The sequence below is a fragment of the Chelmon rostratus genome, chromosome 15 (genome assembly GCF_017976325.1).
Source record: "Chelmon rostratus isolate fCheRos1 chromosome 15, fCheRos1.pri, whole genome shotgun sequence".
Lineage (NCBI taxonomy): Eukaryota > Metazoa > Chordata > Actinopteri > Chaetodontiformes > Chaetodontidae > Chelmon > Chelmon rostratus.
The window spans coordinates 6,128,015-6,145,595 of NC_055672.1; the positions used below are offsets into that span (position 1 = coordinate 6,128,015).

General features: G+C 46.2%; 1 protein-coding gene across 1 annotated transcript in view; it reads right to left on the reverse strand.

Annotated features, from left to right (window-relative positions):
- Nucleotides 1–13,197, reverse strand: part of LOC121618226 (glutamate receptor ionotropic, NMDA 3B-like) — a 65,365-nt gene extending 52,168 nt beyond the window's left edge. The window contains exon 1 of the mRNA XM_041953589.1: nucleotides 12,664–13,197. Within this exon, the coding sequence (XP_041809523.1) occupies nucleotides 12,664–13,197 (534 nt within the window). The remainder of the gene's footprint in view (nucleotides 1–12,663) is intronic.
- Between the last annotated feature and the right edge of the window lie 4,384 nt (nucleotides 13,198–17,581).

Genomic DNA, 17,581 nt, shown 5'->3' on the forward strand with positions numbered 1-17,581 from the left:
CGCAAAACCTTTTCACATCCAACACTATGACAAAAGGCCCACGTGCAGGCGAACAATAACACTGGCAGAGCCCCGCTGCCGCTGCTGGGAAAGCCTTGGCACTCGACCTGTGGCCCAGCACTGCAATAGGCATGTTGGTCTGATGGAGACTGACACAGAGTGGCCAGACTGGGCACGTCCCGATCCACCAGGCGTCCTTTAACCACAGCTGACAGGGCTGCCAGTGAACGCTTCGGCTGTAATACACTGCCATTTGGAAAATTAGCACTGTTAAACAAAGTCCTGGAGTGACTGCAGGAATGTCAAAAACAATGATTGCTTTGCTGAGTCATAAGCTTTGCTTTGTTTCTGCCAGAAAAAAAAAAATCACAACATAGCTGGATAACCGTGTGCACCAGTGGCCGGATGAGATGAAGTCCCGAGCCTCTCGGCTGGCGTACATTTAAAACCCAACAATTTATTTAGCTGGAGCATAAAATGTAACCAAAATTCAAAGCATAAAATTACAATTTTCATGCTTCATCTCTTATGGAAAATGCATCCTATTTTTCTTCATTGCCAGCAGGAGACTTCTGGATTGAGTATTCAACATTTAAGCTAGCTAGTCCCAGAGTAATAAATGTATAATGTGCTTTATAACCATGGCACAACAACGCTGTTTCATAATGATTTAAGTCTTTTGGCAGCTTTGAGCATGCAGTTGATTAATATTTATCGAAAGCTGATGATCTTTTTGGACACAGACAGAGGTCTGAATTTTATTCCCTTGTAAAGGGGCATCCAGAAAGTGCTGAAAAACTTTTGCATTGCAGTCTCTCCACGGAGCGCAGCAATGAAAGGGGCGGCGAAATATTTTTAGACAGCGGTGCTGATGCAGATAGCTGGGTGACGAAAGGCGACGCAAAGCGCAGCTCCCCAAAGCCACGTGGGCGAGACTAACTAGTGCAGCAGTTTCTGTCTCTAGTGTCTGTTACATTGTCACACGCTGTACTGCAACCATCTTAAATAAGAAATTTTGTGTGTTAAGCGCAGATTCCAGTCCACTCTTCTGTGGCATCTCCACCGAAATTGAGCTATCTCTTGCCTGGTGCAATTTTATAGCTGACAAATCTCTCTCAGCAGGCGTCACCATCGCGCAGCTGGCAAAAGATATGTCCATCCAACCATTTTGCCCAGTTGTCCTGCCTGAAAAGGATCTTTCTATCAAACCATTCTACCTGACTGCCTCAAGGCCGGTTCACTCTGACAGAGTGTCATGACTGAAAGGAAATAAACAGCCCACTTTTGGCAGAAACTCAGCCTAACATGCCCTCTTGTTAGTCCACTCTGCTCATAAACAAACAGAAAAAAAACCAAACACTGCCATCCAGCTGTGCTACCTAAAATATTCCACGCATGTCCATCCCCTTTTCTTCAACTTTCCCCGCCTGAGGTAGTTCAGCTCATTGATTCGGCTCAATTTTGTGCTGTTTCCTGCTGCAACCGCCTCTTTCCAGCCCCAGAAACACAACACCCCTGTTTGGCATCCAAGTAAGAACTTCAGTCAGGCACTTCAAAGCGAACGCAGCCCAGGCTGGTTAGCATTCAGCCATAAAGGTACGACGCTCTCCTTTGAGAAAAATGGCGTTTTTGTTTCCCGCTGTTTGTCACTTTATTTGAATAGATGTCCCCTCTCTCCAATAGTCCGGATCTCGGCCGCAGAATAAATCTCCAAAAATGTTATAAATAGTTGTAATTTTACGGTGCTCTTCAGGTCTCCTTTTGAAAAGAAGCAGAGTGAATGGGGGATAGATGCGAGATATATGCATGCTACTGACCTGAATTAGAGTGAAATATTACTCCGCTCCCTTGCATGACTTGGCATGAGATAAGTGCGACAGGGAGGCTGCTCTAGCGCTATCTGGAGGACGGTCTGTCCTCCGTTTGAAGGGCAATGAGGAAGGAAAATTCATCACATCCTGCCTCTATTACACTTTCGTAGCCTTTATTCCTCCGTCTCTCCTTTTCTTTTTGTGTCACCATACCCTTAAGCTTTCATTTATTGTCTCCTTGCCTCATTCACCCATTCAGTCCTCTCCCTTTCAAATCTCTTTCCCTGCCGCCCCTTGTCTCACAGTGACTCTCCGTCGCTTGCACCACGTCTGCATGTCTCCCTCCAGCCCATAAATAGCGTTTATGTGTTAGATGTTGTGCATATGAATATCAGCTCGTCGTGATGTTTCCCCCTGCACCAGCAGTCAGCCTGGGATATCACTCAGGATTTATCTGCCGTTCCGCTCTGCTCTGCTTTATGGAGGCAGCTCGAACACAGAGGTCAGTACGGAAAGAGAGCGCGAGGAAGAGAGAGAGAGAGAGTACAGAAACAAGACTTCCCAACAAGTGACAACTGCTTGTGTGTATGATGGATGCTCCCAGATACGATCTGACTGAGCGTGCGTATCCATGCATGTGTGTGGGGCAGAGCTGTGACTGTCATGTCTGATGTGTGTATGTGTGTATTTCACTGTGTTTTGCATGCAGGCACAAGTGTGTGTGTGTGTGGATGATTGCATCTACAGCAATACGTCTGTGGAGATTACAGGTGTGTTACGGGGGAGTGTGTGTTTCTGCACTGTGTGTGGGAAAGGGTAAAGTCAGAAAGCAGGTAATGATATTTTTGGGCGGTGGCTCTATGTTCCAGTGCTCTGGATTTGAAATAAGACAGTGAAATTAAAGTGATCGCTCTAAGCTTTAATATAAGGGTTTTTCCATCCATGTCAGACACACAGTTTAGACATTTGGCCCGTTGTATACTTACCCCCAGTTTAAGGGGACAGCAAGTACTCACATCATCCATATAAATGCTTATCAAATTATAGATACCCCTGAAAAAAAAAGCTAATTGAAATTATTTTTCTGCAATAACAGCGCCCCCTATGTTGGTGTTTTTTTTCACAGGTTGTGAATTTTTGCTGTCATTGATGATGTCAGTGCTGTAATTTGATTGGTGCACATAATAGCCCATTTATATCACTTCAACTCCCAGAGCCAGTTGGGCCAACCTACATTATTTGTTTGCGGTCTGTGACCTCCCTGCGCTACTCCATCACTCCATTATGCTGCGCCATGTTGCGATTCAAATTACGCCGTCATTTGCGGAGCGCTGATGTCGCAGGACCTGCCTGTTGCTGTCAGGTTTGACAGTCTGGTCATTAGCACATCACCACATCTGGAGCCATGAGAGGGATTTATAATGCAGGAGAAACGCGGCGCTGAGTGTGTGAGCGCTGCCAATAACTCAGCAAAGGCTGAAATAACATGAAAGAGACGTGGGAATCAGCGCCAAGGTTAGCAAGCTAAGCTAACATGTTTACGTTTTTCTGAGTGGAATACTGAATGAACGGCACGGTGTTGGAAAGCAGAGGGGGGTGGGTGGTGAGGGTGCAGCGGGGGAGACGTGAGGCAAACATGCTGCTACTCCTTGACTCATGTCCATCACCAACAACCGTTCATAAAGTCATTTAGAAATCACGGACATCTGGCTAAATAAACTCACGGCAACATTAAACACCATCTCCCAAAGCACTATTGAACTACTGCTGTAGCTCCAAAAAGTTTATTATTGTTACATTATATTATTCTGCTCTGTGTTTCTACAGCACCTTTCAAACGAGAAATGCAGCTTCAAAGTGCTTTACAACAAAGAACTCACATGCATCAAGTGCATCAAGATATAGAATGATGACATAAAAGGGAGAGAATAAAGCCTGATATTCTAAAATCAAAGAAAGACAAAGAACTGTCAATGCTGTTTTTACTTTAGAGCAGATAGAGGGTGCTGGCGGGGTCGACAGTGTCAGGCTTTAAAGACAACTGCTTTACAGGGACAGACATTCAGTTCCTCATGGTTGATATCTGACAGTATGTTGTTGCGCTGGCTACAAAACATGAAGGTCATAAGTCTGCACGCTACAGAAGTCTCCTAGCAAAGCCCGCTGAGAAAGGCCCACCTGGAAGCTCATGGCTGTAACGCTGTTTTCGCAAATATATTTTTTTAAAAAAGGCTTCGCCGTCTTCTAAACAATGAAACGCTGCAGTAGGCTTTAATTCCAATTTATCCTTCCACACACAAAAAGTGAGGAGTTTGACTTCAAACAAAGTGACGATATTTAATATCTGGTTTCTTCCCTGCTGAGGCTCCGCCAGGTCTGCGCTGCAGCCTTCATCGCTCCTCCACATAGTTTGTTTTTTGGGCTTTTTGCCCTTAAATTGGACTAAGGTCAGATGTCTCAACCAGAATATTCCACGTTATGACTCCCCTGTGTCCTGGTCTGTATGTTCAGGATCGTTGCCCCAGCGACCAGCATCATAATAGAGATCATCTCCTATCAAATCCGACGAGCTGGAGTCGGGCCAAACGGACGAAACGGCAGCATTTCTACACATGTAACCGATGTAACGATGAGTGTTGGTGTGCGCACGTGACTGCCACCGGAGCACTGTTGTGTGTCTCCTTTCAGACAGCTTTTCCTCTGTGGGCAGGTGGTGTTGAAGCCCATCCAGATGGGCTCTAAATCATCCCTGTTGTCTTGCCAACTCCCAACATAAATATCCCAGAAGGAACACAGAAGTTACCTTGGGGTCTACCATCTTTCAATCCCTCGTCTTCACCCCGGCCGCCTCTCAAATAACTTCATCTCTGACAGCTCTTTGCGCCGTCACATTTTCCCTGTCCTCTTTTTCCTTTCTTTTATCTCTGACTAGCTCACTCACTTAGCTTTGCTGTCTTTTCCTCTCTTTTTTCCCCCTGTCAACCTCTCCCAATCCCTCGCTCTGTCTGTCTGCGCCTGTTTGATTCTCCACCTCCTCCTCTTGCTCACTCTTCGTCCTTTGTTGCTTTAATTTTTATCTCCCCCCCTTTACGGACGTTTTACCCCAATTTCTCGTCTTCACCCCTGGGTGTTTGGCTAACCTGTCGCTTTGGCACTCGCTCAGCCGTGTCCCACAGCCATCTGTCAGCATCTGTGTAATCTCACATCAGCACATGTCTCTCTCACCTTCTCTCACCTGTCTCGCGTCCTGTCTGTCTCTCCCGTCTGCTCGTCTTTCACCTGTGACCTATGGGAGCTTCTATAGGGCCCTGTGTGTGTGTTGTCTCCAAGCCTGCCCTTATCACCGAAGCCCACCTGGCCTAGATTTCTGGTGTTGCGCCTCAGTCGCCACCTATTCTAACACAATAACACACACACACACACACACACACACACAACTGCTGCACAGTCAGCAGCATTACTTTTATGGAAAGGAAGGATGAAAGTAACTTTAGAAGGACGTGGAAAGTTTGAAAGTATGTGTCAACATGTGGCTTTGCTTTTTGCATGTTTTGAATATGTTTGCATGAGTCTAATGTGTGTGTGTGTTTGTATGTGTGTGTGTGTGTGTGTGTGTGTGTGTGTGTGTGAGCAGCTCATTTTGTGGGGACATAAAAGTATTTACACAATCACATTGTGGGGACTCAAAACGCAAGTCCCCATAATGTAAATCACTACATTTGAAGGTGAAAACTTGCAGGTAAATGAATGTAATGTCCCCAAAACTGATGGAAACACGGCCGTCTGTGTGTGTGTGTGTGTGTGTCTGTGTGTATTCCCATGTCTGTGTGGGTGTGCGCACGTAGGTGTGAGGGTGTTTTTCAATCACAGATAGCTCGAAGTTATCACTCACTAATCCTCTAATGAACTGGAACAGTTTAGATAAAACTGCCTCCATCAGACTCCTCTCTGGAAGAGGAAGCATGCGGCCCAGGTCTCCCGTCATTCCTCCCTGCATTCCTTCAATACCCTCGTCCGCTCCCACCCTCCGCCATCCTTTCTCCCTGCAACCTTCGATCTACCCCGTCCTCGGTTGATCCCGTCTTTGCCCGATTTGCAACCCTCCTCCGTGATGATCCTCCATTTCTTCCGTAATCCTTCCCTTATTCTCTTTTGTCAGATTTCGCTTCCTTTCCTTCCTTTCTTTATGATCCCTCCTCCCCTTATCGCAGACCACCTGAGTTCTCCTTCCTTATTTTCTTTTGTTTTTATGTTTGTTCTACGTCTTTTTTATGTTACTGCATGTGATTTCTTTGCTGTTAAGCACTTTGAGCTGCCTTTATTGTCTGAAAAGTGCTATACAAATAAAGTTTGTTATTATTAGATCACTACTTCACTCATTTCCTTCCTAATTCGCCCGGCCATTATTCCTTCCTTCACTTGTTCCATAGCTAATCCTCCTTCCCTTCTATCTGATCTCCAGCTTCTCTTTCACATTCCCGACCCTCTCCACCTTACTCCTTTGCTTCTTACTGCCCTACAGTGTCCTAATGAATCCCTCAGTTTCTTCCTTGATCCCTCCTTGCCTCAGACCCTGCTACTGGGGTCCTGCCTTCCTTCCTTGATCTGCCCTCTCCCTGTTTCCTACCATGTTTTGTCCTTGTTTCCAGCTTCCTACTATTAGACTCCTCTGTTTCTATCTGAACGCCTCCTTTTCCTGTTTCATATTGCTTAATTCCTTCATTTCCTCCTTGATTCTTTCTTTCCTTGTTCCCTTGGAAAGGATCATTTCTTCCCATGCGATCCCTCATCCCTATTTTTCCACTCCCTTAGTTTCCCACTTTCCTTCCTCGTCCCATCCTCCCATCATTCCTCTCCTTCCTTGATACCTCGTTCCGAACCACCGGAATCCTCCCTTTTTTCCCCTTGAACTCTCCTTCCCTTGTTCCCTAACGCCCGATTCTCCTTTCCTCCTTGATCCCTCCTTTCAGCATTTCCTACCCACCGCTTCCTTCCTCGACCCCTCGTTCCTTGGTCCCTACACACCTCATCCAATCCCTAAATTAATCTCCTTCTCTCCCTGATACATGCAGCCCATCTTTTCCATTCTGTCCCAATCCATCACTGGTCTGCTCCATTTGATTATTTCTTCTCAGCTCTCTAGAGAAATATCACACTGGTGTGGAGTTACTGGAAACATTTGTTTCACCGGAGGCAAAAACACGAGCCAAACACAAGCCAAACATTAGAACACTAACTCAAATGCCATACTGAGCTGCTCAAACAAGCCCACAGTCCTTTTGGTAATACATACTCTGCTGCTTCTGCTCTGCTCAATTAATCTGGCTCAGTCAGGACCGTGCTGAACTGTCATCATAACGCTAATAAAGAAAAAGCTTTGAGCTGTTTGCATTAAGTGGCCTGCTTGTCTCGAACTGTCAGCTCGCCTGCGGCTCTGGCTCGGCACAAGTTTTGTCCCCCTCTTTCCACTCGTTTATTCCACTGTGGTCGGGGCACAAATCCCCTCATCATCTCAGAGAAAACACTAAAGGCAGCATGGCCTTGTAAAGCCTCATTAGGCTTAATAACCTTTAGTGAGCACAGAACAGACACTGCATGTGTGTGCGTGAACGGCATATATGCAGGTGTACAATTGTGCGGGGCGTGTGCACGTGCTTCTTTGCATACGTGTGTGCACGGATATGTGTGTGTGTGTGTGTGTGTGTGTGTGTGTGTGTGTGTGCATGCGTCCTCTGAGAGCAGGGCTAGCTCAGAGCCACAATGCGTCTTATTCAGCAGGGTCCCTGGATTAAAATGTAATTTCATTCAAAGTCGCAAATTGGGTTTTTTACTGTACTAATCTTCATTTTACTAAGCAGAATGAGGTATGTCATTAAAAAAAAAAGACGTGACTTAATGAAAGAATGCAGGATGGATAGATTGCAGAGAGGAAAGTAGTTCCCCTCCAGAAAGATAAAGGTTATTCCAAATAATAAACAGTAGAAACTTCATGAATAACACACCACACTGACGATGTTTTAGGGAAAGAGATAATCGCCATGACATCAACATCTGCAGTTTAGGCAGCCGGATAATGCCGTGATTCAGCGGCACTATAGCACAGTAACAAGTGGAGGAGGTTGGAGCAACAGGATCCAAGAAAATATGCTTTTGTACAATTACGTGCACGTGCGATCAAGGCCTAGTTAAAAAATAAGGCAGGTAGAAAGCAGCCTCTTTGAAATGCTTTGCCTTTGTAGGGAATATTATAACATTTAATGTGGAAATAATCGAGCCAACTCAGTGCAGAATTAGACTGTGAAATACAGTCCTGTGCATTGTTCTTCCTGGAGGAATTTCAGGGTGCATTTCAGTCGTACGGTGTGCAGCTGGGGTTTAAGTGACAGTAACCGAGCCGCGGGAACACAGCTTCCACTGTGAAGTATGACAAATAATGAATTCCCACCATACCACCCCTCTCACCTAATCACATTCAGGAATCAGCAAAACCATTTCCTTCAGCTCTGCCTGCTAATACATTTCCGGCACAGAAATCATGATCCACAACGTAATTCCTGTGATATTATCAACGAATCTAGAATTGTTTGGTAAGACCGCGCTTTAAAAAGGCTGGCCGCATTAAAAACGGACTGAGATCGCAGAGATATTCTTTTTCAATTAAATCTGCTGGCAATTGCGCAACTGAATTATTTCGTTCTGTAATGACTGTGCTGCTATTACCAACACAGCCTGCCGTGCTGGTGGAACTCTAAAACCCTGCTCATTCATTTTTTGGGTTAATTAAGGTTATTTCTGGATTTCTTCACTTAAACATCACATATTCTCAAATTCATTTCTCACCCTAATTTTATGAAAAGCTACTGATGAACAAATCACCTGCCCAAATGCCCATTACGGCCCTGATGGGAGTTAGAAGCCCATTTCCTTTTTCTTTCCCCCTCCTCCCTCTGTCCCCTCTTCCTTTCTCCTCCCCTCATCCTCCCTGCCATAGATGGACGGGAGAGATTTACAGTTAGGGGTCACACAGTAGTTCTAATTAGCTTAAGTAGGTTGGGAGGAATAAGCACTTCCTTTGCAGGGACGCATCACCGAGTCCCACAGCTCCGTCTGACTAAGCAGAGGGAGGGGAGCGCAGACGGACAACCGACCTCTGTCGCTGTCTGCCTTTCTGTCCCTCCGTCTGTCTCTCTGCGTCCTTTCCTGTCTGTCTGTCTCGGCTGCAGCTCTCCCGGTGTTGCAACACAGGAGGACAGAACTCATGGGGGAAATTTACTTGTCAGGAGCATAATGATGACAACCTTTCAGCAGTGGTTTTAGGCAGTCATCACAACCTCCAAGAGGTTGGCTGTGCAAAGTTCACTTCTTCTGTTTTTGTCCTGCGTGAAATATTAAATTAGCCGTTAGTAAAGAAACATAATACCGCGCCAATAATTAACTCCTTAAAGACTGTTTTGTTCTTATGGACGCGTTCTTTGACCTTCAGGAATTTAGCTCTAATTTAGCCGGTGATGGAGACACACTCATCGAGTCGCCTTTTATTTTTTAGTGGTGTAAAATTTGCATGCTTGATGAATCTACTTGACAGTTGGAGGGAAGCATAAAAAGTGTTTCTCCCTGCGTGTGCAAGTGTCTCTTTCTATATGTGTGCACCCCCCTCTGATGTCCAGGGAAGGGATCTGTTCAGAAAAACATGGGCTCAATTCCCAATGCCCTGCAGGGAATTCTTCAAAAACTCAGGGGAGAGGACTCTCCGTCCAAAACCAAACAAACAAACAAACAAACCGACAAAAAACCCTCCTTTTTTCTTGGATCGATCTGTGACGGATCCAGCAATTTTTTTGGCAGGGGCGTTTGTTTTGTCTCTGTGTTTCTCCAGCCCTCCCTCCCTGTCTCAGGAGTGCTCCTCCCCCACCGATGCTAAAATGTAAATAGCATTTTTAATTAGAATTATATCTTCTGTTTGTGTATTTTGCTATCAGCAAAATACCAGTGTATGATTCCCTGTTTGCACAGAGTTACAATTTGCCTCCCTGTTGACTCAACCCACTCGTCACTGCCCTCTGTGTGTGTTTAGGAACCTGTCCCACCTCTTCCCAGCCTCCTTTGCTTCATTTCTCACATTGCTTCCTGTCTATAGAGCTGCACCCTGGAGTGTTGGACAAAAGGAGCGCATTACAACCTTCACTGATCGTGCACCCGAAATTGTGCTGTATTATGGCTGCAGCCACTGTTTTCAATAAAGCAATTTGGGTTTTTTATGATAAACTGATCAATTGTTGGCTGCCAGGAGGCGCCTTCAAATTGCTTCGAATTGGAAAAAAGTAAAATTTACAATGATATGAAAATGGATACAAGCAGCAAATCCTTAAATATGAGACTGAAACGGGCAACGTTTCCAATTGCTGCTAAACAAATGACGATTAACTTCCTTTAATCGATTTGTTTTCTGTTGATTGATTCCTTCGTTAATCGTTTCGGGGACAGATCACCCACTCAACAACATGCGCTGTTAGCAGAGCAGAATGGGAGCATTCTCCACATGTCATGTTACGCAACTTTCCTGTTCCTGCATCGTTTTATTATGTTTCGGCTCCGAATGGCTGAACTCACTGCGGTTCATTCTCCTAAAGGTCACTCCTCTGTGGTCGCACACTGCCCTCAGCACTGCGACATCTTTAACCATGGATTTCTGCTGATTAATTCTGAGCTCCTGCCCCCGGTCTTTTATCCGGCAGCTTGTTATTACTCCTCATTGTGGCTTCCCTGTTTTTCCTCCACTGCTCGTGCACAAACGTGTTGCTGCTGCCTGGCGCCTTGAACACAGCGCCTCGAACGCAACGCCTGGTATGAACCGAGCCTGATGCAGGGAGGGAAAGGATTTCATGAACTGACTGCACGGCTGAAGCACTTCTGTGCAGCGTGTAGAGAAAGGCCAACCACAACAGGCATCCGTTTATATGAAAATGCTGCTTGACATCATGGCTAAAAATACTGAAAAGCTGAGACAGAGAGACAGAGAGTGACGATTGTTTCTCTGTTGCCCACTGACTGCTTGGCACAGTTCTGTGTGACTGAAAGGCCTCCCACAGCTCAAAAAAAAAAAACCCCTCTCCTCCTTCCCAGCCTTCCCCCCTTTCTTCTCGTCCTCCCCTCGTCTCTCTCTCTCTTCCCTCCTGCTCTCCCCTGCTTATCTCCCCGCACCGCCGACACATCCGTCAAGTGGTGTGACTTCTCATTCATGCGAGCTTTATTGAATCGAATAAGCAATCCATTGTTGACAAAAAGACGCGGCAGGACAACGATTTCAGACTTAAAGTATAGATCTCCCCCTTCACACTCCGTCCTCTTTCTCTCCTCCCTGTCTCGCTAATGCATCCTTTTAGATCAGCCTGTGTGTGTGTGTGTGTGTGTGTCTCAGCTGAACCTGTGTGAAAGTTGAAAGTCCTCTTTATGTGCACGTGCCTGTGTGTGTGTGTGTGGTGTACACTCAAATGTGTGTGTGTGACAGAGAGATGTAGTTGGCTGCTCAGTTGGATTGGGGCGGATGTGACTGGAGCTGGATTGACTGACTGGCATGCAGCTCGACTGCTGCTGGGAATACTAACATCACACACACGCTCGCCCACACACGCGTCGATTGCCTACTTGCAAATATGCACACACACTGGGCAAAACACACACACATAAACACACATGTGATCGCGCTCAAATAGCGCAAGCTGCAAACACCACACCTCTCCACAGCATCCATCTATCAGTATCTCAACTGTTTGAGTGATTCACTCTGAAAGGTGCCAAAACACAGCCGTCTTCAATCATACATACACACACCCATTCAGCTGCACCCATACACACACTCTGTCTCTCACTCTGAAGCCAGACTCTGTTAACACACACACACACACAAGCATGCACACAAACACACAGCTGTATTTTCATCACTTTTGGGGACATTACATAGACTTGCATTCATTTCCTGGAGGCTCACCCTAACCACTCGCCGAACCCTTAAGCTAAACCTAAACCTAACCTTAACCCAACTCTCCACCAAAAAAATTCAAATATTTGCATTATGGGGACTTGCATTTTGTCCCCATGAAGAAGGCGAGTCCCCACAACATGACAGTGTCAACAGATTTAGGTCCTCACAACGTGAGTAATGCAAATCCACACACACACACGCACTCACACATGCACAAGAGAGCTTAAAAAGAGAGAGAAAAAAAGCATTTCACTTTAAACCTCCGCGGCTGGGGGGCCTGAGGGTTCAGTCCAATACCAAGGCAGAGCTACCAGATATTAAACATGCATGTGAGGGCCCTGCAGGTCCACCAGCACAGCTCAGCTGAGATCAATCTGAACATCAGACTTTACTGGAAGCAAACATTTAGCGCATCTTAAGAATCTGAGACCCCAGATGGTCTTTTAATGTACGATTCCAATTATTCAGATAATGTTTTTGCTGTTTCTGCTCCTGATGCTGTTATTCTGGTCGTTCTTCAGACTGCCTTTAAGAATAATTGCTCTTATTATCCCGGTTGCAGTTACAGTTTCCTTACATTATTCCTTTTCCCTGAGCCAGGCTTAAAATCTGGCAGGTGAGAAGAGTTTTCCTGAGACACATACATCCTTGCCACAGGCTGATGGGTCAGTCAGCGGTTCATCCATGAATGTCATCTCTCTGATAACGCTCCAAATGAAACTGTGTTTGGCCCCAGGCTGCTGCTCATTAAAGCGCAAGGTGCGGAAAGCATAAAACCAATGAAATACACCCGAATAAGCTTCACTGTTTTCTGTTCCTTTAAAGATGACTGGAGACAGCACAGACACACACACACACATCCATCCATACCTTAGTCACAAGAGGTTCCGTGTCCTCCAGAATGGAGATGAAGGGGATTTCCAGGAAAGACGAGAGGAACTCCACCTGGATCAGCTCCTCCCTGGAGCGGGGGAAGGCAAGCACAGCGGATACCCCTCTGACCACCAGGTCCTGGCAGGCGCTACGGGACAGCGACTCCGGGTCCCCTCCCGCGGGCGATCGAGCCACCATCTCCAGGCTCAGGTTGTAGGGCAGCAGGGGGGGTGTTTGGGAGGTGGTCGTGGAGGAGTCTGCCCCACCGCTCTGGTGCCGGAGGCTAGCCAGGGCGCGGTTGAGCGCGTTTTGTATCCGTGCCGGCTGGCGGGTCGGCAAGAGCGCGCCGAGGCGCACGGTGTGTCCTATCCGGGCGAGGATGTGGCAAGGCTGCGGGTGCGGGAAGCAGGGCTCCGGGGAGGAGAAGACGGTCAAGAGGAGAAGTAGCAGGAGCGTTCGGGCAGAGAGGAAGAGGAGATGAGGTCTCCCGGGGGCGAGGCAGTAGGTCCAGAGTCCAGAGAGAGACACCATGCTGCAGCTCCGACACACAACAGAGGAGGACTGGGCTCTGCTCAACGGGAGATGGCATAGCTCCCTCTTTCTCCCGGCTCCACCGCTTTTCTCGGACTTGATGGTTCTTTTCTTCCCCCCCTTTTCTCTTCGTTGACGCGCGCTGTCGACGGTGATTTGTCGGCGCTTTGACGTTTCGCCTCTCACCTCCTCAAAGTTTTTATGTCGACAGTAAAAGACGCGCCGGTGGAGGAGAGGAGAGATGAGCGCTCGCAGCTTAGAGCGGTCGCCCCGCTTCTGTCAGTCTCTGCTGGAGGAAGGCACACCAGCTGTGAAGTGTGTGTGCGCGCGCGCGGGGGTGTGTGTGTGTGTGTGTGTGAGAGAGAGCGTCTCGGCGCCTGTGTGTGTGTGTGTGTGTGTGTGCGTGCGTGCGTGTCCGCGCGCCTGCCGGCCAATAATCTAACCTCTCACGGAGCCTGCCTCTTGTTGAATTTTAATGAAAACTCGCCGGGTAACATTTCCTTCCGCTTCTTCGGGTCCCGGGGAGAATCTGAACTTAATGTTTTCAGAATTGAAACTACGAGCGTTCAAAGATGGATTCTGATTATTTTATGAATTTTATTCTATTGTAGACAGACAATCAAATACAGAAATGCCATCGCCCCACTTGGACCAGACCTTTGCACTTCTATTCCTGCATTTTAGTGGAGGATAAACTCACTTACCTACATATTTTCCCTTAGCACGCCCTGTGACAGGCAAAACCTTTCTGCGCACGCACACACACACACACACACACACACACACACACACACACACACACACACACACACTTGGAGCATAAGAAGTCTCAGACTGCTGTCATTTTTTCTATTCAGAGAGAGACTTCCTGAGATTGAATCCTGGTGGCCATTTGTTTTGTGAGGTAATAGTCCTCTTTTAAGCACCTTTGCAGCTCTGACCACAGTGTCCCTGCCAGGTTGGCCAACACAAAGCTAATAGCTTGCTGAAATCTCAATTTTCCCCTGAGATTTATTCCCACTTGCTTCCTGCCGTCCAAGTAGAACATTAGCCGTTGTGTAACCACATCTTTTCAGCACCACGGACAGCGCCAGTGCCATAAAAGAGATCTACTGTGCATGCTAATTTGGCTTCATGCAAGGGACAGCGCTCAGTCCTCCCTTCACCTGTCCTGCACTCACTTCTCTTTGCCCTGATCTAATTTGCCTTCGTTAGAGCAGAACTTTCAGTAAATCTCCACGTCAGCGGAGTGAAATCTGGGCAGCGGCGTGTGGTTCTTGGGGTCCCCGCGCTCTCCTTTTCAGATAATTCCTTGTTTGTCAGACACCTCTGATGCTTCAAATGCCTGTCTCCGTCTGTTTTTCTGCCTCTGCTTTTCTTTCTTCCTCCCTCTCTGCGGCTTTGGCATGGGGTGATGCTGCAGGGCCATTTCAGCGCGAGGTCTGACATGAAAAGGTCTCTCTGACGCACCTGCAGATAGAGGTATCACTGCCTCTCTCTGTCTCCCACACACACACACACACACACACACACACACACACACATTCCAGGGATCAACAAGTCATTTCACAGCCTGCTGGGTTACCTGGTGTGATACGGGTGCAGTTTACTGACAAATCTGATGCAGTTGGGCAAAAAGTGTTTTCTTACCCGTCCTCCTTCTCCTCATGCTCTGCTTGCTCCATATAGGGAAAAGATGAAAACCAACACTGTGGGCTTTGTTCTGCTGCAGAAACCAGCAGCATTAAACTTGCATGGATCTTCACACACTCTCCCTCAGGTACCTGTTGAAGCTGGGCAGGACTGTGTACAAACTGAGCCTTTCAAAACGTATTTCTCTCTGTTTATGATGTGAAATGTGATGATTATTGGGTCAAGTCTAGTTCATCACAAGGTGCCTTATACAACACGTGCAAGTGTCTGAATGCACCACACCACTGATGCAATTTTCTATAGAAAACCAAGATGTGAAATGTAATCCCAAAGGACTAGAAAATACCCATGATCAAACGCTTACAGAACAGTCTCCCTTCATACCTTATAATCATATTTGGTGTCACATTATATCATAATATATTTATCTAATTATATAAATGAATCATGCTATTAGATGTCACATCCATTGGACAAACAGAAAATGAAGAGCTCAGATTTCTAGTTCTGTTTCTTTTGACTGTGTGTCAACAACATTGCAAAAAGGTTGATTACATGTTATGCTGAATGCTGAGTATCAATTCAGATGCAGTAGATTACATGGTCGGTGTAATTCTAGCGGCGATTGAGTATTACAAGATCGTACAGAACATATATGACAGTGTAAGGTAAAATAACAAGACAGAGGGGCCCAACGAGTGCTGGGAGGCTGATGTGTTACCTCAACGCATGGTGGCCATTTGATTCGTCTTACTCGCTTCTGTTTTGGAATCCTTCAGGACACTTGATCTAATTCTTCAGAGTTGGTTTTACAGGATCTGCGTGTTTTGACACAGACAGACGCACAGCTGCATTCAGTTAGCAGTTTTAGCTTAGAGGGAAACCTGAATGCTAACTACAAATGTCAATGAAACAAAGATTTGAATAAATGAGAATTTAGTGAATGGAATGGAATGGAAATATAGCTTGTTTTGTTTGAGGCATGAACCCTCTGAGCGCCTTGAGCTGCATTCCTTGAATGAAAAGTGCAATACAAATTATTAACACTGAATATCACTGAAGTAGCCGATTTCAATTAACTTTGTTTGTTTTACTCACTGTAAATGAGAAATCAATAAAAAACAATGCCCTTGATTAGAAAGCATTCATTATAGAGATTATAAAATCTGTCAATATCTACAGTTTAAATGACTTCCAGAGGCAAGACGCCCCTTAACAGTTGTTTTTTTTCCTCTGTAGCAACTATTTGTAACACTATACCAGCACAATTTTGCCTAAACTGGGTTAGTTTATATATGATGGCACTTTACATAGTGAAATCAAGCTCAAATGCCTCATTTTTTTCTCTATGTTCTTAAGGGGAGGCATCTTCCCCCATTGCCACTGAATGTACTGACCGCCCTAAGAACACAGATAAAATCAGTAAAGAAACACACAGAGCGAGGCTCGCGGTATAGAAAAAGCAGTCCAAATCAAATCCACCATGAGATTGAAAAAAATTAACTGTGAAATAAATGATGCGCATTGTTAAGTATAGACAGAACTCTAGAGGCTGATAAGTGGCTGCATGACGAATCGAAGCATTGGGAGCACTGGGAATAGACATTTCTCTGCAGTCGGCATAAACAGAACGGAAAGAAGGTGCAGCGAGATGTCATTTTTACAGTTTTTTTTTGCAAGGTGACTCGTTCCCACTTGTTGCTCTCTTGCACGGATATCAAGCCGTGTTCGAGAATAGAATGACTGCACAATTACATTTCGACGGCACAATACATTCCGGGAGGAGGATGCTTATTAAGGGTCTCAAGTGTGATTGCAAACCCCCTTCGGCACCCGGGGAGAGTGATGACTGGGACATGCCCTTAGTTTTTTTCCCTGAAGGTTGCGCACAGGTGTCCCACATGCACACTTTATCTGTATTACTGTTTCTTATTAACAGCTGCTCCCCCATGGGTTTATTTGTTTTGATGCTGTACATTGTAAGGGATTAATATGGAGAATAGGATTAAGCAGGCATCAGAAACCCAATTAAAGTAGCCCTTCATCTTTGGCAGTGGGGGCCGTGCATCTCTCTCGCTGTGGGAGATCCCTCCTCCTGTCCACTCATCACCTCCTGCCCCCTGTCCTTGTTTTTTAAATGTGCAAACATCTTCCCTTCGTCCGTTTCCTTTCCATTTATCTACCCAGCTCCACCCATTTCATCCTGCCTTTGCCTTCATCCTTCTTCCCTCTGATCTTTTCCTCTGTCTCCCTCACTGCCTTTCATATTTTGTGTCTCTTTGAGATAGACAGCAAATTTGCTATTTGCCCCCAAACATACAACCCACACCATTAAACCACATCAATGAGTCACTCCTGAACCAAAACTGTAATTACACTGGTAAAAGACTGCTGGAGAACATAGCGGTTCAGCCGACGGGTGAGCCAATAACAACTGCCAATTTGAGTAAGGGTGAGTGCTCTTCTGTCAGGGGGATAGTCTGTCTGCATGTGTGTGTGTGTGTGTAATCCTAAATAATCTGGCAGCGCAAACCCAGGTAGCACAGAGGCCGCTGAAATGTCGGCGAGCTGCGAGCTAGTATTCCTGGCACGGTGCTAAAGGCACTAATGTCACCTTTTAGCACAATGCTCGCTAACAAGGACCAAGACGGAGGGACGGGAAGAGACGGACAGCGAGGAAGGAAGCGAGGGAGGAAGGAAAGAAAAGAAGAAAGACAAATAATCAAGTGGA